This window comes from Indicator indicator, chromosome 16 (genome assembly GCF_027791375.1).
Source record: "Indicator indicator isolate 239-I01 chromosome 16, UM_Iind_1.1, whole genome shotgun sequence".
Taxonomy (NCBI): Eukaryota; Metazoa; Chordata; class Aves; order Piciformes; family Indicatoridae; genus Indicator; species Indicator indicator.
Window position 1 is genome coordinate 3,006,281 of NC_072025.1, and position 26,479 is coordinate 3,032,759.

General features: G+C 58.8%; 3 protein-coding genes across 3 annotated transcripts in view; 1 reads left to right on the forward strand and 2 right to left on the reverse strand.

Moving 5' to 3' along the window:
* The first annotated feature begins 638 nt into the window (after positions 1-638).
* CCDC33 (coiled-coil domain containing 33) lies at positions 639-4,981 on the forward strand. The gene is made up of 8 exons (XM_054388126.1): positions 639-706; positions 1,134-1,167; positions 2,564-2,807; positions 2,924-3,012; positions 3,828-3,959; positions 4,163-4,235; positions 4,487-4,608; positions 4,874-4,981. Exons 1-8 carry the CDS (start codon positions 639-641, stop codon positions 4,979-4,981), a joined length of 870 nt encoding a protein of 289 aa, XP_054244101.1.
* A 1,313-nt stretch (positions 4,982-6,294) lies between these two features.
* LOC128972269 (cholesterol side-chain cleavage enzyme, mitochondrial) lies at positions 6,295-12,131 on the reverse strand. The gene is made up of 9 exons (XM_054388140.1): positions 11,884-12,131; positions 11,219-11,374; positions 10,001-10,200; positions 8,604-8,807; positions 7,386-7,546; positions 7,138-7,304; positions 6,911-6,989; positions 6,548-6,739; positions 6,295-6,417 (listed from the first exon to the last, which is right to left on the reverse strand). Exons 1-9 carry the CDS (start codon positions 12,129-12,131, stop codon positions 6,295-6,297), a joined length of 1,530 nt encoding a protein of 509 aa, XP_054244115.1.
* Positions 12,132-24,081: 11,950 nt separating this feature from the next.
* SEMA7A (semaphorin 7A (John Milton Hagen blood group)) overlaps positions 24,082-26,479 on the reverse strand; it is a 38,548-nt gene continuing 36,150 nt past the window's right edge. Inside the window, exon 14 of the mRNA XM_054388021.1 lies at positions 24,082-24,428. Coding sequence (XP_054243996.1) covers positions 24,082-24,428 — 347 coding nt within the window. The remainder of the gene's footprint in view (positions 24,429-26,479) is intronic.

A 26,479-nucleotide genomic window follows, 5' to 3' on the forward strand; every position in this document is an offset into this window, starting at 1 on the left:
AAGTCCAGCCTTGGGTGGTGTCTCTGGGGACAGGCTGTTTGGCCAGGGGTGGCAGAGCTGCTGGGGTGTTTGTTTGGGGTGGGCAGAGCCTGGCAACCCCTGGGAGGCAGGGCTGGCTGCTGGAGCAGGGCTGATGTTCTACTACAGACCCTTCTCCTCCACTGTGAGTGCTGGGGGTGGGGTTGGGGACATCACTGTGGCCCCAGCATCACCAGCAGGATCTGAGGACCCAGTGGGACAGCAGCCAGTCTGGGTTACTTTTGGTCACAGCCAAGTTTTCTCCCGAGGGCTCAGCCAGGAGGTGATGCTCAAAGCCATATCCGAGTGTCCTCATCCTCAGGAGAAGGATGAAGCCCTGTGGCCACACCATGGGACACTCAAGCCTCAAGAGGGGGGTGGGGGGCAGCCTGAAGCACTGCAGCCAGCCATGGCAGAGATTCTGGGGGGCAGGGCTGGATGCTGATCCCAAAGCAATGATGGCAGAGGTGCTTGCTTTCTGCAGGTCACAGCCCCAGGAGCTGCTCCTAGCTGTGGGGAAGGGGCTGAAGGCACTTTGTGCTCCCCAGCCTGCTCCTCATCCTCCTGATGTCTCCTGCCAGCTCCACCAGGATGCTGTGTCCCTCCCAGCAGCTGATGCCATGGCCAGCATCCTGCCTGGCCAGCAGCCCTTCCCACCTCAGATGGGAGCACCACTGGAGGAGCAGAGGTATGGTGGCCACTTGTCTCCTCCTCATCCTCTTTGGGGTGGTTTCCTCCTTCATTCTCCCCACGTTTTCCTCAGCAGCTTTTCCTCCTTTCCCTTTGCTGATGATCTTCCTCCTCATCTCCTTCAGGCTCCCACCTTTCCTGCATCCCCATCCCAGGCTGGATGGGGTCTCCAGCAGCCTGGTTTAGTGGAAGGTGTCCCTGCCCATGGCAGGGAGGCTGGGACTAGATGATCTCTAAGGATCCTTCCAACCCAAAGCATTCTGTGATTCCATGATTCTGTGACCCCCACCAGCACTTGCCCTGCTCCCTGGTGCCCCAAACAGGTCCCCATCTCCTACAGAGGGTTCCTTGGCCAAGGCTTTGCTGGTGTTTGGCTCTGGTGGGAGCAGCTGGCCAAGGCTGTCCCCTTGCTTTCTGCTCCACAGGTCCCAGGACACCACAGGAGACCACCAGGAGCCAGTGAGTGCTGGGAAGAAGGGGGAGTAGGGGACAGTGGGGGCTCTGGGAGGGGACAGCAGTGTCCCCAAGGAGGGTTGTGGGTCCTGTGGGGACTGAAGCCAGGCTGCTGGCAGCTCTATGCTGCCAGGGAGTGAAGGTCTGGGGCAGGGGGGACAGCCCTTGAGTTTGTCTGCAGGGGGCTTTACCTTGGGCATGAAGCAAGCCCAGCTCTGGGGCAGATGGGGAGGATGGAGCTGAGCCCCTGGCTCCACCTGCCCCCCTCCCCTTGTCCCCCTTCCCCAAGGCTGCCTGCTGCTGCTGCACCCCCTGCCCAAGGCCAGCTCCAAGGCTGGCAGCTGGGGGCCAGGGGAGTAGGGGGGGGGGGACACAGTTCCCTCCAGCCAAGGTCCCCACTGCCAGATCCTTTCCACAGCCCAGCCTGGCAGGAGGGAGCCAGGAGGGCCAGCAAAGCCCCAGGGAGGTGATGCCCCCCCCCTCCCCAGCAGCACCCCCAGGGTGTTCCCAAGGTGCTGACAAACTCCAGACTCATCATATCAACCTTCCCTTGTTCTTCACCACCTCCCTCCTTCTAAAGGACCTGCAAAGTCCTGCAGGCTGACCTCCAGCTCCAACAGGAGCTTCCCAGGTCCACCTCCTGTCCTGGGAAGGGTTGGGTTCCCCCCAGGGGTTAGTAAGAAGAAATGGAAATGGGGAGATGGTTGGGGAGGGGCTCTGTGGTGGAGAGAGAGAGATGGGTGGTGGAGAGGAGAAGGTTTGGAGGGAGAGGAGAGAAGGGTGGATGGTTGGAGAAGAGAAGGGTGGTTGGATGGATAGAGGGAGAAGAGAAGAACAGATAGAGAAGAGAAGAAAAAGATGGATGGATGGATGGAAGGATGATGGATGGATGGAAGGATGGAAGGATGGGTGGAAGGATGGATGGATGGATGGAAGGATGGGTGGAAGGATGGATGGATGGATGGATGGATGGATGGATGGATGGAAGGATGGGTGGATGGATGGGTAGATGCATGGATGGAAGGATGGAGGGATGGATGGAGGAAGGATGGATGGAAGGAGGATGGATGGATGGAGAATGGATGGATGGTGGATGGATGGATGGATGGATGGATGGAAGGATGGGTGGAAGGATGGATGGATGGATGGATGGATGGATGGATGGATGGATGGATGGATGGAAGGATGGGTGGATGGATGGGTAGATGCATGGATGGATGGATGGAGGAATGGATGGATGGATGGAAGGAAGGATGGATGGATGGAGGAATGGATGGATGGAGAATGGATGGATGGTGGATGGATGGATGGAAGGCTGGCAGACTGGCAGGCTGCAAGAGCAGGGGCAGAGCTCTTCCATGCTGGGTGTCAGCCCCAAGACGAAGCTCTTGGTGCTGGGCAGAAGCCTGGCTGGCAGCAGGGTGCCAGCAGCTCCGCTCCGGGCTGGCAGGAGGCAAGCAGCTACCGCCTGGCGCTGAGGAGGATGGCAGGGGACCTCCTGTCCCTGAGGCACCGTGCCACCAGCCTGGAGGTGGAGAACAGGCACCTGAGGCACAGCCTGGCCACGCAGCAGGAGCTGGGCCAGGCCCTGCTCGCCGACACGGACCTGGACGTCATGACCCGCGAGGAGCTGCTGGACAGGCTGGGTGCGTGCTGGGGGAGGGGGAGGTGGCAAGACAGGACCCTCCTGGCTGGCACAGTGGCAGGAAGAGCCGTGCCAGCCCCTGGCTGGGTGGTGAGGAGCTGCCTTGGGCTGCTGCAGCCACCCTCAAGCACAAGCTGGCGGCCAGCACGGCGGAGATGAGGAGGCTGAAGGACCGTGTCCAGCAGCTGCAGAACGAGCTGATCCGGGTAGGGACAGCAGCAGGAGGGGGGCTGGAGGGGCAGGGGGGGCAGAGTGGCTGGGAAGCAGCAAGGCAGAAAGGGATCTGGGGGTACAGGATGGCAGGAGGCTGAACATGAGCCAGCAGTGTGCCCAGGTGGCCAAGAAGGCCAATGGCATCCTGGCCTGGGTCAGGAAGAGTGTGACCAGCAGGAGCAGGGAACTCATCCTGCCCTGTGCTCAGCACTGGTTAGACCACACCTGGAGTCCTGTGTCCAGTTCTGGGCTCCTCAATACAAGAGAGATGCTGGAAGGTGTCCAGAGAAGGGCAAGGAGGCTGGGGAGGGGTCTGGAGCACAGCCCTGTGAGGAGAGGCTGAGGGAGCTGGGGGTGTTCAGCCTGGAGAAGAGGAGGCTCAGGGCAGACCTCATTGCTCTCTACAACTCCCTGAAGGGAGGTTGCAGCCAGGTGGGGATTGGTCTCTGCAGCAACAGAGCAAGAGGACACAGTCTCAAGCTGTGCAGAGGAAAGTTTAGGCTTGATCTTAGCAAGAAGTTCTCCACAGACAGAGAGATTGGCCTTTGGGCTGGGCTGCCCAGGCAGGTGGTGGGCTCAGCATCCCTGGAGGTGCTTAAGAAGAGCCTGGGTGAGGCACTCAGTGCCACGGTCTGGTTGATTAGATAGGGTTGGACTTGATGATCTCTTCCAGCCTGCTTGATTCTGTGGTTCTCTGAGAGCCCCAGGAGCCCCAACATGAGTCTCCCTCAGCCCTACAAACGATGCCTCAAGGCTTGAGGCTCAGCAAAATGGTCCTTGGGGGCTTTTCTCCTTCCTCCCATCCCAGAAAAACGACCAGGAGAATGACCTGGTGCTGCTCCAGAGAGCCCAGCAGCAGCAGCAAGCCACGCTGAGGAGGTGGCAGGAGAAGGTGGCCAGGACAAAGGGCTTGGAGGAGAGAGTGAAGCAGCAGGAGAAGGTGAGTTGAGGAGCGTGAGGTTGGGGTAGGAAAGACAGCTTGAGGAAGAGGAAGGTTTGTTTAGCAGATGGACCCCCCTGGGCCATCCCATCCCTTCCTGAGTGCTGTCTGGTCCCAGGACCACGGGGACTGGAGAGATGTGGTGGTCGTCACAGCCTTTCATTGGCCTGGGGACGTGGGGATGACTCTGCTCTCTCCCTCAGGTGATGCAGATGATGGAGCAGATGCTGAAGGAGAAGCTCTCCAGGGTGGGCAGAAGCACTGAGAGGCCAGAGGGTAGGTGCAAGTGGAGATGGGGCCCCTTGGGGTGCTGGGACCCAGGCACAGCTGCTGGGCTCCACTGGTGGCCATCCCCCACCATGAGGTGGTCTGTGGTGGGGGATCAGAGCTGGGCTTGAGCCCCTCCAGCACCCATCCCTGGGCGTGGAGGAGGGGAGTGCTTGCTCCTAGACCCCATCTCTGCATGGGGTGGGGTGGGGTGTGTAGGACAGGTCCCAGTGACCACCCCCCCCCTACCCCGCCCCCAGGTGAAGCTGTCTCCAAGGAGCTGTACACCACCCTGCTGGCCGAGAACCGCAGGCTGCGGGAGGAGCTGGCCAGGGTCCCCCAGCCCTCACCCCGCACCGCCCTGCCGCCTCCAGCCTTGCCGGTGAGATCGGGGAAGGGCTGGGGGAGGGGGACACAGGGCTGGGATTGAGGCGGTGGGGGGGAGAGGGAGAGGGATGGCAGAGCCATGGCACGCCAGAAAACAACGCTGGGTCTAAGTGGGCACACTGGTGGCATCACCTAGGTGGCATCTCCTCTCTGTGGGGGTGTGCCCCTTGTGAGCAGCAGGTGGGAAGGTGGGGGAAGGGGGTGGAGAAGAGGGGATTTTCCCAACTTTTCCCAGTTCCTGCTCATCTCATGGCCCACAGGATGCTTTTGGGGGGGTGGAGAAGCTGTCTCTGCTGGCCAGGCTGGAGGAGGCAGAAGCCCGTGGGCGGGTGCTGGAGAGGCAGGTGGGTATTGTCCTCCCCACTTGATGGGGGGCAGGGGAGGGGGCTTTGGGGGTCACCACTGGCCCCCACCCCTCAGAGACAACCAGCCTGCTTTGGGTCTGCCCCAGCTGGAGAAGGCAGCGAGGAGGTGGGGCCGGGAGAAGCAGGAGCTTGGCACTCGTCTGCTGGAGCAGGAACACGGCTTCCATCATGCCCCCACCTTGGTGAGCACCCGGGGAGGGGGACACCAGGGACACCCCCCATGGGGGCTGGCCTCTGATCTTCAGGGACAGGAGGAAGGAGAGGGGCTCAGAGCCAGCCCTCTGCACCTAAGAAGCTGTTGGGGGAGATCAGGGGGGTCTTCAGCCCCACCTCGATAGGGGATTTGCCACAGTTTCCCTGCAGGACCCTGGGAAAGAGGGAGGGGGGGACAGTGGTCCTGAGGGCTGCAGGAGCTTCCCAAGAGTCCCAGGATATTCCCCACCCCCAGCCACATTTATTGCAACCTTTCCATCCCCACCTGATGTGCCCCAGAGATCCCAGGCTCACAGGATGTTAGGGGTTGGAAGGGACCTCCAAAGATCCTCGAGTACAAACCCCTCCCTGCCAGAGCAGGACCAGAGAATCCAGCACAGGGCACACAGGAATGCAGATGGGGGGCAGGGGGATGGATTTCCACCTCCTTGAGGTCTCTCTTAGGTTGCCCAGGGAGGTTGTGGATGCCCCCTGCCTGGAGGTGGTTGGGTAAGGCCTTGAGCAACCCTGGGCTAGTGGAAGGTGTCCCTGCCCATGGCAGGGGGGGGTTGGAACTGGATGGTCTTTAAGGTCCTTTCCAACCCAAACCCTTCTATGATTTCCCTGTTGTCCCCCAGAAGCTGCCAGTGACCTCCATGACCTCCCCAAGAAGACCCCAGCTCCTTCCCCCCCTACCCTAACCCATCCCTGATGAGAGAAAGAGAGACCAGGACACCCCAGGCTGGCAAAGAGGAGCCGATGCTTTTCCAGACTGATGGAATTCCAGAGTAAAACAGAGGCAAAGCAAAACACGAGAAGGCACCAGAGGAGCATCACCATGGTCTCCAGCGTGGTCCTTGGGGACCCTCAAGCAGCCCCCACCCAGCCACCCACCCTTGGTGGTTGCAGGGCTGCTGGCAGGCAGGGCAGGGGTTGCTCCACTTTATCTCCCCCCGTGGCGTAAAGCGTGGCCTTGAGCTGAGGCAGGGATGCACCAAGCCAAGGTTGTGGCCTTGAAAGCGTCCCAGCCACCCCCAAAATCACATCCCCAGGGCCACAGCCTGGCTGTGGAGGACCCAAGAGAGCCTTGCTGGGCTGTTGGGAGCAGCTGGGTGTCACCCTCCTCAAGCCTGGGCTTCCAGGGGCCGCAAGGTCAGGTAGATAGGTTTGTCGGGGAGCAGGATGAGGTCAAACCTGGTCCCCACTTCCACTGCTCTCATGGTTTCAATCTTGAAGTTCTCCAGGATCTGGGATGGAGAAGGAGGAGGAGGGGGAAGGGCGGGGGGGGGAAAAAGCAGATGGAAAAATGCTTGGAGGTACCAACCTCTGGAGGTGCCAAGCCACCTCCCCTCTCCCTTCCAGCAGCGAGCTGCCCACCTGCATGAGGAAGAGCTGCATCTCCAGCTCGGCGATCCTGCGCCCCAAGCACTGGCGGGGGCCAAACCCAAAGGCCAGCCCCTTGAAGTGTTTGGGGCCATCAGCCAACCAGCGCTGGGGGATGAACTGCTCCGGCTTGGGGAAGACCTCCGGATCCCGGCCCATGGCGTAGAGCCCGACCTGCACCAGCGTCTGCGGGGGAAGGACCAAGCCCCGTGCAGGCAGGGGGCGCAGGGATGGCATCAAGCCCACCCCCCACCCCCCTAACCAGGGGCTGCTCCTCCCATCTCAGCCTCCTATGCTCCACCCAGAGCCCCCGGCAAGGGAGGTTGGGTTGAGGAGGGAGCCGCTGGCCGTGCTCACCTTGGGGGGGATGCGGTAGTCCTGGAGGATGACCTCCTGCGTGGTGTACCTCTGCAGGGTCACTGCCACGGGGTGCAGCCTGGGGGGTAGGGGGGGGCGGACAGATCCCCACGCAGCTGATTTCGGGCACAGCCTGGCCCACCCACGTCCCAGACCGTTTGGGGAGGGAAGGAGCTTGGGAAGGAGCTTGGGGAGGGGGGGTGGGGACTGGGATTGCCCCTCCTCACCTGAGCGTCTCCTTGATGGCAGCTTTGAGCAGCCGGACGTTTTTCAGCATCTTCCCCCTGTCCCCTGCTGCCTCCCGCTTGGCAGCCAGGACCTCTGCCCTCAGCTGCTCCTGCACCCCTGGGGACCTTGCCAGCTCGAACATGGCCCACTGCAGCGTCATGGAGGTCTGCAGCAGGGCGGGAGGGCAAGGCTCAGGACCCCAGCCAGGACCTTCCTAACCCGCCCATCAGCCCTGCCCGCTCCTTACCGTGTCCACCCCGCCCGCCATCATCTCGGTGACGCTGGCCTTGATGTCGTCCAGGGGCAGCTTGTCCTGGACAATGAGGCTGCAGAGGATGCCCATGTAGCCCTGGGTGCTCCTGCGCTGCAGCCGCAGCTCCCGGTAGACGTTCTGGATGCATTTGTCCGCTGAGGAGACAGGGAGAGGTCTTCCTCCCCCAGGGCCGTGGTGGAGAAGGAAGACACCAGAGGTGTGGCACTTTAGGACCTCCTTAGTCCATGCTGGTGGCTTTTCCATGGGAGCTGGGGCCCCACCAGCTGGGTGGGCACAGAGGAGGGAGTGTCCCAGCAGGGGCACACACTGCACAAGGACTGTCCCAGGGGCCAAATGCCCTCTGAGGCCAAAAGCCCCTCTGGGAGAGCTGCTTCTCTCAACCTGATGCCCATCATCTGCCCTTCATCACTCCTGGGTGGTTCTGCACTACTCTATCCAGATGTGGCACTTTAGAAGATCCTTGTCTCATGCTGGTGGCTTTTCTGTGGGAGCTGGGGCCCTGCTGCAGGACCCAGCAGCAGCTGGCACAGAGGGTGGGCACAGAGAAGGGAGGTGAGAGTGTCCACACTGCACAAGGAGTGTCCTGGGTGCCCAAAGCCCCTCTGGGAGAGCTGCTTCTCTCAACCTGATGCCCATCATCTGCCCTTCATCACTCCTGGATGGTTCTCTACTACTCCATCCAGATGTGGCACTTTAGGATATCCTTGGCCCATCCTGGTGGCTTTTCCATGGGAGCTGGGTGGGCACAGAGAAGGGAGGAGAGAGTGTCCCAGTGGGGGCACACAGTGCACGAGGACTGTCCCAGCTGCCACAAGCCCCAGAGAAGGGAGGAGAGAGTGTCCCAGTAGGGGCACACATGGCACAAGGACTGTCCCTGCTGCCACAAGCCCCAGAGAAGGGAGGAGAGAGTGTCCCAGTAGGGGCACACATGGCACAAGGACTGTCCCTGCTGCCACAAGCTCCTCTGGGAGAGCTGCTGCTCTCAACCTGATGCCCATCCCCTGCCCTGTGTCACTCCTGGACGGTTCCTCACTATTCCATCCCACAAGCTCCAACCTTCCCGGCTGTGGTGGTGCTGCACTGGGGGGACTGGACTCAGGAGGAGGTCTCCACCCTGGTGAGCTGAGGCTGCACTGTGGAGCCAAGCCCTCAAAGGTTCCTGGGGGAAGCGTGGGCAGGAGGAGCACTCACCCTGGGAGAAGATGGCATCCCAGGCCCAGACATGGTCTCTCCAGGTCTTGGCGTTGAGGTGGCGGAGGAGGGCGGGCGGCAGGTAGAGCATGGGCGAGGTGGTGTGGAACATGAGGGTCACGGCGTCGATGAAGCGCTGAGCCTCGGGGTCCACAAAGTCCTGCAGCAGCCCCAGCCGCTCCCCGTACAGCACATGGCACACAGCTGCAAGCACAGCACCCTCAGGGCCGCCTGCCCAGGGTGGGCACCCTGCCCATCCCCCTCTGCTCTCCCATGGCCAGCTCCATGGCTGTGAGGACCTAGCTTGGCCTTACTGCTTGCTCCAAGCATGGCAGGGCCGTGACAACAGCCCTGGTTGGGTAAGGTGGGCTAGCAGCTGGTGATGGGTAGAAGATGAACCACTGGTTTATGGAATCAGAGAATTGTCAGGGTTGGTGTTGGAAGGAACCTCAAGGCTCAGCCAGTCCCAACCCCCCTGCCATGGGCAGGGACACCTCACACTACAGCAGGTTGCTCACAGCCACATCCAGCCTGGCTGCAAAAACCTCCAGGAATGAGGCTTCCACCACCTCCCTGGGCAACCTCTGCCAGTCTCTCACCACCCTCATGGTGTAAAACTTCTTCCTAACATCCAATCTGAATCTCCCCACTTCTAGTTTTGCTCCATTCCCCCCAGTCCTATTACTCCCTGACACCCTAGAAAGTCCCTCCCCAGCTTTCTTGGAGTCCCCTTCAGATACCAGAAGGCCACAAGAAGGTCTCCTGGGAGCCTTCTCTTCTCCAGACTGAATAGCCCTGACTTCTTAATCCTTTTCTTCTTATCAACAGTGTTGAGTGGTTCTCTACTTGCCTGGGGAGAAGACCTCCCTCTAGACCCTATGGCTTTGGGGGAGAAGCTTGTTTGTCCATCCCTGAGGACAAAGATGGACAGAGACTGTTTCCAAAGACCTGCAGTGACAGGATGAGAGCCAAAAGCTTCAAACTAGAGCAGAGCAGATTGAGATTGGATGTTAGGAACAAGTTCTGGATGTTAGGAACAAGTTCTGGATGGTAGGGAAAAGTTATGGATGGTAAGAACAAGTTCTGGATGGTAGGAACAAGTTCTGGATGGTAGGAACAAGTTCTGCACCATGAGGGTGCTGGAACACTGCAACAGGTTGCCCAGGAAGGTGGTTGAGGCCCCATCCCTGGAGCTATTCAAGGCTCTGGGCAGCCTGATCTGGTTGAGGCTGCCCCTGCTGACCGCAGAGGGGGTTGGACTGGATGCCCTCTGGAGGTCCCTTCCACCCCAGAGCATTCTATGACACCACAGTGTGCTGCCCATCAAGGAGAGGCTGCAAAGGGGTGTTTTGGGGTGGTACACACACACAGACAGAGGTCCTGCCCCTGGCACTCACACTCCAGGGCGAAGCGGAAGAGCTCGTGGGTGAAGTCTGCCGTCCAGCGCCCCCTGCCGCTCTGCTCCACCTGCGCCCGCGCCCGGCGCACGAAGTCCTCTCCCACCTGGCTCAGCAGGGGCACGAAGCCCTCCACCACCCGTGGGGACAGCACCTCCTTGTTCAGCATCAGCCTGTCCGAGCGCCAGGCCTCCCCCCTCCTGCGGGACACCAAAGTCAATGGGGTCAGAAACACGGCACCCCCGCTCCCCCCTGCCCCACCTCCTCCTTCTGGAAGGTGTCGCCCCCCACGGGCACGGTGCCACTCAGTGTGTACATCACCTCCTGGTTCTCCGGCTGCACGGAATCACAGAACTGTCAGGCTGACCTCAAGGATCAGCCAGTCCCAACCCCCCTGTCATGGGCAGGGACACCTCACACTACAGCAGGTTGCTCACAGCCACAGCCAGCCTGGCTGCAAAAACCTCCAGGCAGGAGGCTTCCACCACCTCCCTGGGCAACCTCTGCCAGTCTCTCACCACCCTCCTGGGGAAGAATTTCTTCCTAACATCCAATCTGAATCTCCCCACTTCTAGTTTTGCTCTATTCCCCCCAGTCCTATCACTCCCTGACACCCTCAAAAGTCCCTCCCCAGCTTTCTTGGAGCCCCCTTCAGATCCTGGAAGGCCACAAGAAGGTCTCCTCAGAGCCTTCTCTTCTCCAGACTGCACAACCCCAACTCTCTCAATCTGTCCTCATAGCAGAGCAGCTCCAGCCCTCTGCTCATCCTCATGGCCCTTCTCTGGACACCTTCCAGCACCTCCAGATCCTTCCTGTAATAGAGGCTCCAGAATAGTGCTCCAGGTGTGGTCTGAGCAGAGTGGAGCAGAGGGGCAGAATCCCCTCCCTGGCCCTGCTGGCCATACTTCTCTTGCTGCAGCCCAGGCTCTGCTTGGCTCTCTGGGCTGCAAGTGCTCACTGCTGGCTCCTGCTGAGCTTCTCATCCACCTTGGAGCCCCCTTCAGATACTGGAAGGCCACAAGAAGGTCTCCTCAGAGGCTTCTCTTCTCCAAACTGAACAACCCCAACTCTCTCAGCCTGTCCTCATAGGAGAGGAGCTCCAGCCCTTTGCTCATCCTCGTGGCCTTCCCACCACCCTGTGTTCCGGGGCCGTTGTGCTAGCATCTGGCAGCCCCATTTTGAGGTGTCCTCACCCCCGACCCCCAACCCCCAACTCACTTGAGGAGCACACCGTAGGGCTTGTTGCGATAGTCGCGATAAGCCACCCAGGGGGGGACGCTGAAGCGCTCCGGCAGCGCCCCCTCTGCCTGGAAGAGAGTGGCAGCGTCCCGGGGGCTGATGATGTTCACGCTGTCGTAGACACCCAGCTTCTCCCTGCCGAGGCACGGAGCGGGCTCAGCCCTGCACCCAGACCCCCACCCACACCCCTCCCACAGCCCCTCACCTCCCCAGATCAACCGCTTTTACTTGCACCCCCCAAATACCCCTCCTGCCACCCTCCAAAATTCAGCCTGTGGCTCCCGTTCAGGATCAGACCCGCAGGGTTCAGGCAGGCACAGTGCTTGGGTGGGGGTTGGATTTGGACCCCCTGTGCCTGGAGGGGTCAGCTCCAGACCTCGGGAGATCGCTGGAGGGGGCAGAGCCCCTCTCCAGCCCCACGACCCCCACCTCTCAACATCCCACAGCCACAAGGCACGAGTGGGTCTCTCCTCTTGTCCCTGGCCGTGGCATCAAGCCTAGCTGGCACATGGCAAGATGAGCTCCTCCGGCAGCTCAGCCACCTCCTCGCCCCCCTCCAACCCGGAGCAGCAGCAGGATCTCGGGCGGGAAAGGCTGCTGGAGCTGGGGTGCAGGGGCAGGGGGTGCCAGGGCTGCCACCTCACCTGTAAATGGGCCCAAACTGCTGGAACTTGCGAGCCATGATGTGGTGGACGTTGTGGAAGCCACCCTCCTGCCAGAAGCGGTAGAGGTTGAGCCAACCTGCTCTCCAGTCACCGGGCACCTGGTTGAAGGGTCGAGGAGTCGGCGGGATCGGGGGGATGGCAACCCCCGCGGCCCGGCGGCATCCCCGGGGCTGGGCAGGCAGACATCCCAGCAAGGCTCCTGGCTTGGGCACAGCCCGGGCCAGCATGGGAGCGGGTGAGGGAGAGGGAGCTGAGGGTGGCCTCGCTCTTATCCCCTGGCTGGCCTCGCTCAAGGAGAGAGCCTCTCGCCCGCCTCCCGATGAGTCACGGCCACCCCAGGGCCGGGGACAGGCTGCCGAGGCAGAAACTGGGGTATGGGGCAGCACAAAATGGTTGGCTGAGCATCACCCCTCCTCAGCCTGGCCGTGGTAGGGTGTGCCAGGTCTGGAGGGGCAATGGGGTGACCAGAACGGGGGGTGACAGGTGGTTTGTGTCAGCCCGGTAAAGGCAGGGGCTGGTTTTGTAACCAGGGGACAAATGGTTTGTCTGCCAAAAAAAAAAAAAAAAAAGGGTCAAAATAAGGTGGGTTAGAAGGAAAGCTCAGGCCTGATGGGTCACCAGGGAAGGTGACAGCATTGGGGACTACCTGGCTATCACCGGGGGTGTCTCATTTCTGCCTTCCCCAGCATGAGAGAGTGTTGGAGGTTGCAGGTCTCCCTCTTCAGAGGTTCTTCTTCATCAGCTGCCATTTAGTGCAGGAACCCCAAACACACATCCCTGTGGGAGAGAGAGGCTTCTCAGGGTGACATAGATCCCCTAAGAGCTGGGGACAAAGGCCCCCCCACACCCAAACATGGTGGCAAACACCTTCCCTTGTCCCCAAGCCCAGTAACACCCACTTGTGACCAGTTAGCAATGGGAAGTGGGAGAACTAATGTGCAGGTGGTTGACTGGGGGACACCTCTTTGGGGTGTCCCTGGAAGGAACCCTGGGGTGTTCTGGGGTGTCCCTGGAAGGAAGGAGAATTCACAGTATCACAATAGATTAGAGATTGGAAGGGACCTCAAGAGCTCATCGAGTCCAAACCCCCATCCCCACCCCCCCCAAAGCAGGATCAGTTTGAGGCAGGTCTCTGAGTGTTCCTGGACTTTCCTTGAGGTGACCTAGAGGGGTCCCTGGGATTCAACACCCCGCGGCCGTGCTGGGCTTCTCCTGGTTTTAAACCTTTCCCAGGTTTCCCTTTTCCCTGGGAGCCGGCAGGAGGCGGAGGCAGCCCCGATGGCTGAGCCGGGCTCGGCAGTGGCTGCTGCGACAGCGACGGCCACCAGGGGGCGCATTTGTCCCGTCCGTGCTGCCACCTGCCCAGGAACCGCAACCCGCCCGGGTGGCCCCTCCCGGGTGTCCCCTCCCGGCACCGGCAGAGGGTTGGGCAGGGAGAAATGGAATGAAGTTCAACAAGGGCAAGTGGAGAGCCTCGCACCCGGGAAAGAACAACCCCGGGGTGCAGTAAAGGCGAGCAGTGAAGGGGAAAAGGACATGGGGGTCCTGGTGGATGGAAGGGTCACCATGAGCCAGCAATGTGATCTTGTGGCCAGGAAGGCCAACACTGTTCTGGGGTGGATTAGAAGGACTGAGGTTCTCCTCCCCATCTACTCTGCCCTGGGGTGGCTGCATCTGGAATACTGTGTCCAGTTCTGGGCCCCTCGGTTCAAGAAGGACCTCAGGGAACTGCTTGAAAGAGGCCAGCACAGAGCCACAAAGATGCTGAAAGCAGTGGAACATCTTCCTTAGGAGGAGAGCCTGAGGGAGCTGAGGGCTCTGTAGCTTGGAGAGGAGGAGCCTGAGGGTGACCTCATTGCTGTTGATAAAGATGTGCAGGGAGAGTGCCCAGAGGCTGGAGCCAGGCTCTGCTGGGGGATGCCCAATGGCAGCACAAGGGGCAGGGGTGGAAGCTGAGGCATAGGAAGTTCCATGGAAACATGAGGAAGAATTATTGCCCTGTGAGGGTGACAGAGCCCTGGCACAGGCTGCCCAGGGGGGCTGTGGAGTCTCCCTCTCTGGCGATATTCGAGTCACCTGGGTGCATTCCTGTGTGATCTGCTCTAGGTGACCCTGCTCTGGCAGGGGGGTTGGACAGATGATCTCTCAAGGTCCCTTCCAGTCCCTAACATTGATTCTGTTCTCTCCTGAGCCATGGTGTCTGTCCCCTCCTGTCCCAGCCACCTATTGCTTGTCCCAGTTGCCACTGCCTGCATGAAGACACTCACCCTGGGTGAGCACTCTCCAGCTTGGTGTGCACCCCGGAGCAGCCCCACACCTTGGGGACATGGTGGCACAGTGCCACCCTCCTGCCCTTCACCGCTGCACTGTCACTGTCCCAAGCGGGGCCTGCTGCTTCCCTCCAGCCAGGGAAATGGGAGGCAGCAGTCCAGAACAATTTGACCACCTTGGTGCTCATAGAAGCACAAGTGTGGGGACGTGAAGGGGACACGTGGTGAGGTCACCATGTCACCAGCTCCAGTCCCAGGAGGGGACAGCCACCCATCACACTCAGTGTCCCCTCTGCACCCCCTCTTTACACCACCTTCCCAAAGCCTGAGGAGCCACTGCATGTGCTCCATCAGCCCATGTCTGTCCCCCTGCATCTCCAAGGGGTCCCACACATAGAATCATAGAATTGTCAGGGTTGGAAGGGGCCTCAAGGTTCAGCCAGTCCCAACCCCCCTGCCATGGCCAGGGACACCTCACACTACAGCAGGTTGCTCACAGCCACATCCAGCCTGGCTGCAAAAACCTCCAGGGATGAGGCTTCCACCACCTCCCTGGGCAACCTCTGCCAGTCTCTCACCACCCTCATAGGGAAAAACTTCTTCCTAACATCCAAACATATCCTCCTTGGGGGGCTTCACCCTCTTTCTTCTGGGCCCCCACCTCAGAGAGGCCTCCATATTTTCAGATCACCTCCCCAGCATCATTGTCACCCCCACAGCATGGAAGGAACTTGCTAGTTTGATGTTGCAAACAAGGGCAGCCCCTGGGCACACCACTCACAGAGGAAACTGGGGGGCACAGGAACCCAGCAGGGTGGGGGGGGAGGGGGAAAGGGCTGGGATGGAAAGTAGGGGGGTTGGGGGGCAGGAAATAGGTCAAGAAGGTGCTAAAACCCCACAGCATCACTCTTTCCCCAGCCAGCAGAAATCACAAGTGGAGGGACAGGGGTTCTGACAGCTTTTTGCTGCTGGTTCCCCACCGTGGTGAGCAAAGTGGGTGGCCCATGGATGGGGGGGGAGGCAATTCCCTCACCCCACCCCCAGCAGCTCACCCACAAGCCCCACATGACTTAGGTGCATCCCCTGCAAGCTATTCTTGCACGAACCGAAAGAAAAAGCTTCTCCCCTCCCCTGGGACCTTTCTCCCTGTGCCACCCACGCTGGGGACAAGGAAAGTGCCTCCAGCAGGGTTTCCTCCCATGTCATGTAGGCATCCTGCTTTCACTTTCCCCCTTTGGGGCTTTCCTGGCGTGTGTCACCTTCTGACCAAGCCAGGTGACTAACTGTCCTGCCCCTTCACACCTTTCCTCCCCCTGACCACCCCCCCCATGAAATCACACCTCTGAGAGGCTGCTGAGAAAACCCACAGCTTTCTGCACCAGGGCAGGAAACACCACACAGCTCCCCAGCCCCACCAGAAACCCAATCACCCTCCATGAGCAACCCAACCCAGCCACCCTCCATGAGCAACCCAACCCAGCCACCTTCCATGGACAACCCAACCCAACCACCCTCCATGGACAACCCAACCCAAACACCCTCCATGGACAACCCAACCCAACCACCCTCCATGGACAACCCAACCCAAACACCCTCCATGGACAACCCAACCCAACCACCCTCCATGGACAACCCAACCCAACCACCCTCCATGGACAACCCAACCCAACCACCTTCCATGAGCAACCCAACCCAACCACCCTCCATGAGCAACCCAACCCAACCACCCTCCATGGGCAACCCAACCCAACCACCCTCCATGAGCAACCCAACCCAACCACTCTCCCTGTGCAATCTAACCCAGCCCAACCACACTCCCTGGACCCCAGTCCGACTCCTTGGCCTCATTCCTGGTCTGGGAATGCTGAGGACACAGTGATTTGGCAGAAGGAAGATGTTCTGGAGGAGCAGTTGATCCTTTCACCCTCTCCACCCTTCAGAGATGATTGGAACTGGATGGGATGGGGCTCGTGGTGATGCTGGAAGAAGATCTAGTTTGGGAGAGGGGAATAAATGGACAGCCTCACATCTCTGGGAGGGAGGACAGAGCCTAGCAGGAATCTTTAGGAAGGATCTGGATGAGGGAGCAGAGGACACCCTCACTAAGGCTGCAGGTGGCACCAAGATGAGGGAGGGAGTGATGATCTGCGGGAGGGTAGGGAGGCTCTACAGAGGGACCTGAACAGTCTGGATGGATGGGAAGAAGCCAGTGGGATGAGGCTCAAAAAGGCCAAGTGCTGGGTCCTGAACTTGGATCACAACAACCCCATGAATGCTCCAGGCTAGGGGAAGAGTGGCTGGAAAGTGCCCAGCAGAAACAGAGCTGGGAATGTGGGTGAACAGCCAGCTGAAGAGGGACCAGGGCCTGCCCAGGTGGCCAAGGAGGCCACCAGCATCAGGAACAGTGTGGCCAGCAGGAGCAGGGAAGTGATTGTCCCCCTGGACTCAGCACTGGTGAGGCCACACCTTGAGTGCTGGGTTCAGTTTTGGGCCCCTCACTCCAAGAAGGACATTGAGGGGGTGGAGCAGGTCCAGAGAAGGACAACAAAGCTGGAGAAGGGTCTGGAGAAGAGGGCTGGGGAGGAGCAGCTGACAAAAGGAGGCTGAGGGGAGACCTTCTGGCTCTCTACAGCTCTCTGAAAGGAAGCTGAAGCCAAGTGAGGTTGGTCTCCTCTCCCAAAGGACAGAGGAGAGGAAATGGCCTGAAACTGTACCAAGGGATCTTTAGGTTGGACATGAGGAACAATTTCTTCCCTAAAAATTGTTGTCAGGCCCTGGACCAGGCTGCCCAGGGCACTGTTGGACTCACTGAAGGTGTCCAGAAGAGGCAGAGATGTGGTGCTGGGGGGCGTGGGTGAGCGGTGATTTGGTGGTGGTGGCTTAATGGTTGGACTGGGTGACCTCAGAGGTCTTTTCCAACCTAAACCACTCTGTGAGGCTATGAGATCAGTGGCTGAGAGAAGCTCACAGAGATGCCCTCACTGCTCTCCTTGCCTGAGGAGCACAGCCTGCATCCATTGCCTGTGCGGAGCTGTGCTGCTCAGCTCCCCACTGCTCTCCCACCCCCCACCTTGGGAAGCACCCTGGGGTTTGTGTATTTCCCAGCAGGCTGCTCTGCTTCTCTGCAGTGATTTCACCCTGGGCTCTTCCCAGCTCTCCTCCTGAGCAGAACCACTCATTGCAAGCTTTCAGCTCTTGCCCACGAGCCAAGTGGTTGGGAAAGGTTCAGCAGCAAAACTCCTGCCCAGAATCCCCTCCCTCCCCCCACACTGTGATTCAGTCTGGGGTTGGAGGGAGGGGGGGAGGGTGGAAATCTGATTTTCATAATTTTGGGTAGAAAATGAGAAAACTTTTGGGGTTTCTAACAGATCCCAGCCTTGCTGGAGGGTTTTCCCCTGGGAGAAGACAGAAGGGGATGACCCAGCACGTGGTGCTCTCTACAATTCTCTGAAAGGAGGTTGGAGTGAGGTTGGAGTCATAGAATCATAGAAAGGGTTAGGTTGGAAGACACCTTGAAGATCATCCAGTTCCAACCCCCCCTGCCATGGGCAGGGACACCTTCCACTAGCCCAGATTGCTCATCCAGCCTGGCCTTGAAAGCTTCCAGGGGTAAGGTGTCAATAAATTCTCCAGCTGGCCTCTTCTATCAAGGGATAGGACAAGAGAGAGAAAGGGGTCTCAGGAGAGGTTTAGGTTGGAGAGGAGGAAAAATTTCTTTGCTGCAAGAGTGGTCAGGCACTGGAAGAGGCTGCCCAGGGAGGTGGTGGAGTCTCCATCCTTGGAGGTGTTCAAGAAACCTGTGGATGTGGCACCAGGGGACTTGGTTTGATGGCCATGGTGGGGTTGGACTTGGTGATCTTAGAGGTCCTTGCTACGTTGGGCAGCATCCCTGAAGAGCTCAGAGCTGAGCATGGGATGCTCAAGGAGCTGCCAAGAACACCAAGAGCAGCTTCTCAGGAGGATGGACCTGGGCAGGAGAAGCTTTCACCTGAAGCAGGCTAATTCCAGCTTGGTTGTCCTGCTCTGTTAAACCCAGTCTCCTCTTACTCATTTATTGTGTGCACTCCATGGGCCTGAAAATTGCTGGGCTGCTTTTTGGGGTCTCCCTGGAGCTGGGGATGGGGTTATCTCACCCTGGTGGGACACAGTCCTTGGTCAGTATCACCCCTTGGGAATCTCCAGGTGGAAATTCATGGCTGGAGAGGGGTGGGAGGAGGGGGAAAGCTTTTAGCCTGCAGCTGTGAGGAAGAGGAATGTGGCCACATGGGAGGAAGGCACAGTGGCTCAGCTCGTGGTTAACTTCCTCCAGCATCTCCTGGGTCACCTCATTTCCAGTAAGTGACTGAATTTCCCACTTGACATCACTTGCCACTGCTGTCCCCAACCTGCCTGGTGCAGCATTACCACCACACCACATTCCCCACGGACAAGAGCTATGGATGGACAGACAGACACCTGCCTAGTGGTTAAACCCTGAGATCCTCAGGGAAAAGAGGGAAAGAAAAACAACACAAGAGTTGCCACGTGATAGATGTAATGATCAGGTGGGAGGGGTGAAGCAGCTGGGTGGGTGGCACAGTTTCAGGCACCTGAGGCAGGTGACAGCTGAGTTTGTGACTCCCTCTTACCAGCTGATCCCAAGGGAAGTAGAGAGTGGCACTGGCTGCATGGGGTGGGGTGGGCAGGACACCCACAGGAGTGTAGGAATGCAGCTGGGCTGGCTTCAGCTCTCACTGCAGCTCAGAAGGGCCAGGCTGAGCCTGAGAGAAGGTGTAAGAGAAGAAAACCACCAGGAGAGGGCTCGGGCTGGTCTGCTCCAGGGGCAGGGAGATGCTGCTGGAATCTCCACCCCCTGGCATCCCAGCTCTTGTGGAAGCAGGAGCAGCCAGCAGGGCATTCCTAATCCAGACTCCTTCTAGGGTTGCTCTGTACCCCCATCCCACCAGGAAAAGCTTCCCAAGGGGGTGTTGTGGCTGGAAACAGCATCCTGGGTGAGTCCACAGTCAGTGGGTGCCAGCAGGCAGCTGCTGTGGGCTTTCTCCACCAGCTCTTGCATCCCATCCAGATGGCAACAGGATTTCCTGGGACTATTGTCCTGCCCAGCCCACCCTTTTCCCAAAGCAGCCTCCAAGGCCACTGACAAAGCTGGAGGCATGAATAACCTCCCCCAAAAGGGTGCTGGGAACAAAATGAAACACTCTGGAGGCTTTTGTTGCAGGAGCGTGGTCATTCCCCCTCTGCCTGTGCCAGAGGAAGCCTGGAGAAGCTGCTCCATACCTGACCTTCCTGTGTCCCCCTGCTCCCATCCAAACAAAGCTCCCAAAATACATCCTGGAACAATGTGGCCACAGTCTCAGCTTTCTCCACCCCACATATGACCTTTCCCTCCAGCAGCCTCCTCCCTCCCCCTCCAAAACCAGCAAGAACCCCCTGGTGCATGGCTTTGCCCATGGCTTTAGGTTCATTGTCTTTACAGGAAACAGTCAAGGGAAGTAAATCCCAGCCTGAACCCTTCAGGCTTTGCTGCATTTCTCAGGGAATTTGGGAAAAGACTCCTATTTTTTTTTTTTTTTTGTCCTGGACTTCCCCAGGGAGCAAGGCTGGGCTGGCTGGGCTGCTGCTGGCTGTTAGTGTGTCCCTGGGGTCTCTGTATCACCCAGAGACCTGGGCTTGTCCTGGCAGCATTCAGTCTTGTGCTCTCAGGACCTTGTGGCTCAGGACCCAGGCTCCTGTGCTTGCTTTTTTGGGCAGGAAAAGAGAGGCTGGGCAGCCCAAACAGTGTTATATCAGCCCTGCAGCCCACGCAGCCCCAGCCCATCGCTTCCAGTCCCCTCCCGAGGGTGGCAGGGGAGTGGGGGGGAGATCAGCACCAACCAAACACTCCAGCCCCGAGGTATCAGCAAGGCCTTCAGAGCTTTGGCAAGCCAAGGCTTGGCAAGCACAGAGCTGGGAAAGCAAACATCTTGGTGCCCACAGCGTGGCACCCAAGAAGTAACTCCCAGGTGCTGGGTTTTACCCTGCTCCGCTCCCAGCCTTCTTCTGAGCTCCCCTACCACCAGCACCTCCTCCTCCTCCTCCTCCTTCTCCTCCTTCCCCCCCACCCGAGGGGGACTGCCAGAACTCACACTTCTTGTTTTAGCTCAGCTGAAAGCCAGGCTGGCTTCTCTGTCACGGCGAGAAGCCGCTTGCCACATATGCTGCCGGCTCCGGCGGGGGGTTTGCTGCCAAAGCCCAGCACTGAGGAAGAAAGGAGCTGGGCCAAGGGCTTGCTTTCAGCTGCCAGCTCCTCCCCCCCTCCCCCCCCCCCCACCACCACCACCCCCCAGTAGGTCAGCACAACCCTCCTGCAAACCCTCTTTGGGGACCTCCAACACAGGTGGCAAGTTCCCCTTCCCCCTCTGAAGCTCGGCGAGCGGCAGCTGCAAACCGCAGAGCTCAGGTTGGAGCAACCCAACCACCACCACCTCAACGTCTCTCTGCTGCTGCCTGCAGCAACAGGCACGAAGAGCAGCAGCACCCAGAAGGCCATGGGATGAGAGGGGTAGAGGAAAAAAGTCCTTGGGAAGCCCTGCAAAAGCCCTGGGGCAGCAGGTCTGCTGTGCTCTGTGGCAAGGGCACCCTTTGTGCTTTGAGGACCCCCAAGCAGAGAGCTCTTGGGGAGGAGGACCTGGGAGTGCTGGTGGACAGCAAGGTCACCAGCAATGCACACTCATAGCCAAGAAGGCCAATGGTCTCCTGGGGTGCATGAGGAAGAGTGTGGCCAGCAGGTCATGGAGGTTCTCTTCCATCTCTACTCTGCCCTGGTGAGGCCACCTCTGGAGCCCTGTGTCCAGTTCTGGGCTGTTCAGTTCAAGAGGGGCAGGCAGCTACTGGAGAGAGTGCAGGGGAGGCTACAAAGCTGCTGAGGGGCCTGGAGCAGCTCTGTGAGGAGCAAAGGCTGAGAGCCCTGGGGGTGTTGAGCATGGAGAAGAGCAGCCCCAGAGGGAATCTGAGCAATGCTCAGCAACAGCTAAAGGAGCTGTGGGGGGCAAGAGGCTGAGGCCAGACTCTTGTCAGTGGTGCCCAGGGACAGGACAAGGAGCAGTGGGCACAAACTGGAACCCAGGAGGTTCCACCTAAAGAGGAGGAGAAACTTCTTTGGTGTGAGGGTGCTGGAGGTCTGGAGCAGGCTGCCCAGAGAGGTTGTGGAGCCTCCTTCTCTGGAGAGATGCCAACCCCCCCTGAGCATTGTGCTGCTGGGCAGGCTGCTGTGGGTGCCCTGCTTTAGCAGTGGGGTCAGACTGGGTGAGCTCCAGAGGTCCCTTCCAATCCCACCACACTGGGAAACAGTGCCAAGGAGAGCAGGAGCCACTGCCCCCTCCTTTTGCTGCCACCTTTTAGCAGCTTGACTTCCCCTTCTCTGCTTCCCTCCTTCCCAAGCCCAGCTCATTTCCTATTTTTTTTTCCTTTTTTCCCCAAAACGAACTAAATACCTCCAGAGAGCTGCAAGCTCAGCCCTGCTCTGTTTCCTAGGCTGTCAGCCAGGCACAGCCTATGATGCTCCTTCCCAAAAGCCATTCCCAACATTGGAAGCCGAGGGAGCATCCCACTGCCTGCCCCAGCTCCTGGCGCATGGCAGAGGCACAGGACTCACGGCTGTTATTTATACCCACAGAGGGTGGGTGGTGAAGAGCAGGGTGCTGCCAACTCCCCCCACACCCCAACCCCCCCTACCCTCCTCCTTTCCTTCCCCTTTGGGTTTTTCCAGTGGGATTTTGCCCAGCTTCTAGCTCCAAATGGTGCCAGTCTGAAGCAGGAGAAGAAAGCGCGGGATAGGGGCGGGAGGGGGGGGGGGTGTGCCTGGGTCTGCTGGTGGAGAGGAGAAGCAGGGGAGATGTGGGAGAGGAGTTGGGAAGATGTGGAAGGGTGTGGGGAGATGTGGGAGAGCAGAAGGAGCTCTCGCTCGTGGTGGAAGAGGGACAAGGGAGACCCTGACCCCCCTCCCAGCGGCATCCCTCAGCTCCCGGTGGGAAAACACACTGCACTCCCCTGCTCTTTTCCAGTCTTTATTCCAACAATCACATCCTGACTTTGGTCACAGCTCTGAAAGGTTGTGTCTGCTTTTTGGTAGCTGTTGTGGTGCTTGTTGGTTGCTTTCTCCTCTCCTCTAACCCCCCACCCCCCACTCCCTCCACCCCCCACCCCACTTTCTCTTACTCTTATAAAATGACCCAAGTTCCAGTACCCACCAGCTGATAATAAATAGGTTATTTGTTAGTTCACAAAGTTAAAGTGCTTTGAGAAGGGCTGTAAGAAGCTCTATCCTAGGTCGAGGGAGGAGGATCTTGGACGTGTAGTGCAGTAGGAAGCTCTGGCCCGTGGTCCGTGGGCAGCGGCGCTCACAAGGAGGAGTCTCCCACCTCAGCCAAAAATGACCCCCAGAGAGCACAGCCAGGAGCTGTGCTGCCATGCCAGCCTACTGGAAGCATGAGACAGGCTGCCCCCTCCTGAGGCTGGAAGGGTTTTTGGCCCCCCCAGAGGGCTGGGCAAGGCTTGGCCGAGGCGCTGGGCTCATCACCCCTGGCTCACGGGCGCAGGGAGAACCTCCCTTTTGGGTTGGTTGGTTGTTTTTCTTTGCTTTTTTCTTGTTTGTTTGTTTTTCACAGTTTAGTCTTGCTGGGAGACCTCAAAGCCCAAGGGGAGCAAAGCCTGCTCCTTCCCTTGTGCCCTCACTGCAAGGGAGAAGGGGCAGAGGGGACAGCCCCCCTCCCACCCCGAGCCCCTTGGCATTGACCTGAGATCAGCAGCCTGCCACCTCTTTCCCTGAGGAAGCCCAAGTCCCTCTCCCGCAGGAGAGAGCTTTTTTGGGGAGCAGGGGCTGCCTGCTGCCCGTGGAGAAATGCCCTTAGCTGCCTGCAGAGGATTTGTGCGTTTAAAACTCCTTCCCCAGGGCCTCCCAGGTTTGGTTTGGGCTCTGCTTCCACCTTCCCTTTGCTCTCTCCTTCCCCACATTCCCAAATCTTCCCAGGCTTTTTTTTTGTTTTTTTCCATGCAAAAAAGCTCCCTTTGTGCCTGCCCTTGCCTTGGCAGGCTTTCCCCCACCTCTCCCCCCCACCCCCCAATCACGTTCAAGCCAGCTGCAGAACAAAAAAACCCAACCCCAAACCCAAGGAACCGAACCCCACAAGCCTCCCAGAGCCCTCTTCTCCGAGAGCCAGAAGGGGACTCAGATGGGAGTGATCCCCCAGCCCAACCAACACCTGATAGCCACCAAAAGGTGCTGGGAGGCCCCACTGAAGGTGAAGCACAGTTCACAAGGCCGAGGGCTGGCTCCTCCTCTTCATCACATGCACGGTTCCCAAAGAGAGGAGCCCTGGTGCCCTGAGGATCAGTGCATGCACAGCGGCCAAAGTCCCCTGAAGGTCCACGCCCAGGGTAGGCAACCAGCAGAGAGAGCCACCAGGGTGGAGCTGGGGGGAGAGGTTCACAGGATCATAGGATGTCAGGGGTTGGAAGAGACCCAAAGAGATCATTGGGTCCAACCCCCCCCTGCCAGAGCAGGGCCATACAATCTAGCTCAGGTCACAGAGGAACACATCCACCTCTGTGCTGCTGGCTACAGCCAATGTCTCATGGGGGCTAGGGCAAGCCCTTCCCCTCCCTGTCCCCAAACCTGCCTCCACCTGGCACCTTCCATGCCACAACTCTCCCACCAAGGTCAAAGACAGAGAGCTTGCAGCCCGGGCCCCCTTGTGGGACAGTCAGAGATCAATGTCCAAGGAGTAAGCAACAGAGAAGGAAGACCTCAAGAGGCAGGAAGAGAGGCAGCAGCCCTGGGCGGCGGCAGGGGGGGATGGGAGGGGAGGAGGAGAGGGGAGCTGGGGGGGGGGGGGGAGGGAGTGGGTTGGGAACACGCTCCTGGCGTGTTTCAGTGGAAGAGCTCCAGCAAGAGCACGGTGAGGAGCAGCTGCAGCCAAGAGCCCAGGGTGATGGCAGCCTGGCCCTTCTGGGACATGAACCTGAGCTGGTCCAGCAGGCGCTCCTTCACCAGGGCCTGCCGGAAGCCGTCCTCCTCCGAGACGCAGAGGTAGTGGCCGAAGTGGAGGTGGCTGACGTTCTGGATGAAGTGGAAGCAGTCCTGCTGGGGGTGGGTGGTGTTGCAGGTCTTGATGAGGCTGTCGTTGTGGTACCAGTTGTAGGTGGCGTAGTGGGACTCGATGGGGCAGTTGAGGAAGTAGCGGGAGAAGGGCAGCACGGTGATGTTCTGGTAGTCGTCTGCTGGGAGAGGTGGGGAAGGGTTGGGGCGGTGGAGGGCACGGCCAGGGAGCAGGGGTCAGTCCCCAACCCCACCCTCACACACCCACAAGGCTGGAGGGAAGTTGGGTGCATGGTTAGACAAGAGGAAACGGCCTCAAAGGTGCACCAGGGGAGGTTTAGGTTGGGCAGAGAAGGGCCACGAGGGTGAGCAGAGGGATATGTACAAAATATGCAAAATTTAACCTAGACTTACAATTTATAAACAACCACAAGAGCTCCCCCCTGGACCAAAGCAGGGGGTTGCCAACAGCTTCCCTCTCCCTGCTGCCTTCCTTCCCCCCTGCACAGGGGACAAAGGAAAGAGAAGAGCAGAGCTTGTTAGGAGGTGGTGGAAGCCTCATCCCTGGAGGTTTTTGCAGCCAGGCTGGATGTGGCTGTGAGCAACCTGCTGTGGTGTGAGGTGTCCCTGCCCATGGCAGGGGGGTTGGAACTGGCTGAGCCTTGAGCTCCCTTCCAACCCTGACAATTCTGTGGAGCTGAAGCTCCTCTGCTATGGAGACAGACTGAGAGAGTTGGGCTTGTTCAGTTTGGAGAGGAGAAGGCTCTGAGGAGACCTTCTTGTGGCCTTCCAGGATCTGAATGGGGCTGCAAGAAAGCTGGGGAGGGACTTTTGAGGGTGTCAGGGAGTGATAGGACTGGGGGGGATGGAGCAAAACTAGAAGTGGGGAGATTCAGATTGGATGTTAGGAAGAAGGAAAAGAAGGATGAGGTCTAAGTAATCCCTTTGGGCTGATTACCAACATAAACCTCATTGTGTAAACAAACTTTTCCCTCTGTTTTCACTTCCTTCACTCTAGCAGGCACTAAGGTCCTGCTTCTGCTGGCTTTGCTGACCTTGGCTGCATTGCTTTATGGTGGCTAAGTATCAGAGAATTGTCAGGGTTGGAAGGGACCTCAAGGCTCAGTCAGTGCCAACCCCCCTGCCATGGGCAGGGACACCTCACACTACAGCAGGTTGCTCACAGCCACATCCAGCCTGGCTGCAAAAACCTCCAGGGATGAGGCTTCCACCACCTCCTAACAAGCTTTGCTCTTCTCTTTCTTTTGTCCCCTATGCAGGAGGAACTTCTTCCTAACATCCAATCTCAATCTGCTCTGCTCCAGTTTGAAGCCATTGCCCCTGCTCCTGTCACTGCAGGCCTTTGTAAAGTCTCTCTCCCTCCTTGCTGAAGCACATCAGATTGGATGTTAGGAAGAAGTTCTTCCCCATGAGGGTGGTGAGAGACTGGCAGAGGTTGCCCAGGGAGGTGGTGGAAGCCTCATCCCTGGAGAAGGCCAGGCTGGATGTGGCTGTGAGCAACCTGCTGTGGTGTGAGGTGTCCCTGCCCATGGCAGGGGGGTTGGGACTGGCTGAGCCTTGAGCTCCCTTCCAACCCTGACAGTTCTGTGATTCTATGAGGAACAATTTCTTCCCTGCAGGGGTTGTCAGGGCCTGGAACAGGCTGCCCAGGGCAGTGGTGGAGTCCCCATTCCTGGAGACATTTCAAAGCCATGGAGATGTGGTGCTGAGGGATGTGGTTTAGTGGTGGACATGGCCATGCTGGGTTAGCAGTTGGACTTCATGGTCTTGGAGGACTTTCCTAACCTTCAGGACTCTATAATTCACACACACACAGAATCAACCAGGTTGGAAAAGACCTCAGAGATCATCAAGTCCAACCTATTACCTAACCCCTAACCCCTCCTGACAACTAAACCATGGCTCCAAGGGCCACATCCAAGCTTTTTTTGAGCACCTTCAGGGATGGTGACTCTACCACCTCCCTGAGCCCTACCCTATGCAGCCATTTAACAGCACTGGCAGGGCCTGACCTGCACCTGGTGAAGCCCAGGTGCTTCTTCTCCCAGAACAACAGCAAAAACAGTCTCAGCCCTCCTGCTCAGCTCAGAAAACTCTTTATCCAGCCAAGAGCTGCAAGCTGACACTTGCTTCTTGTTTTGGTTCCAGCATGGTCCTCCCCAGTTCCCCAGTACTGAATTGCACAACCCCACACAAACACTTGAGAAGT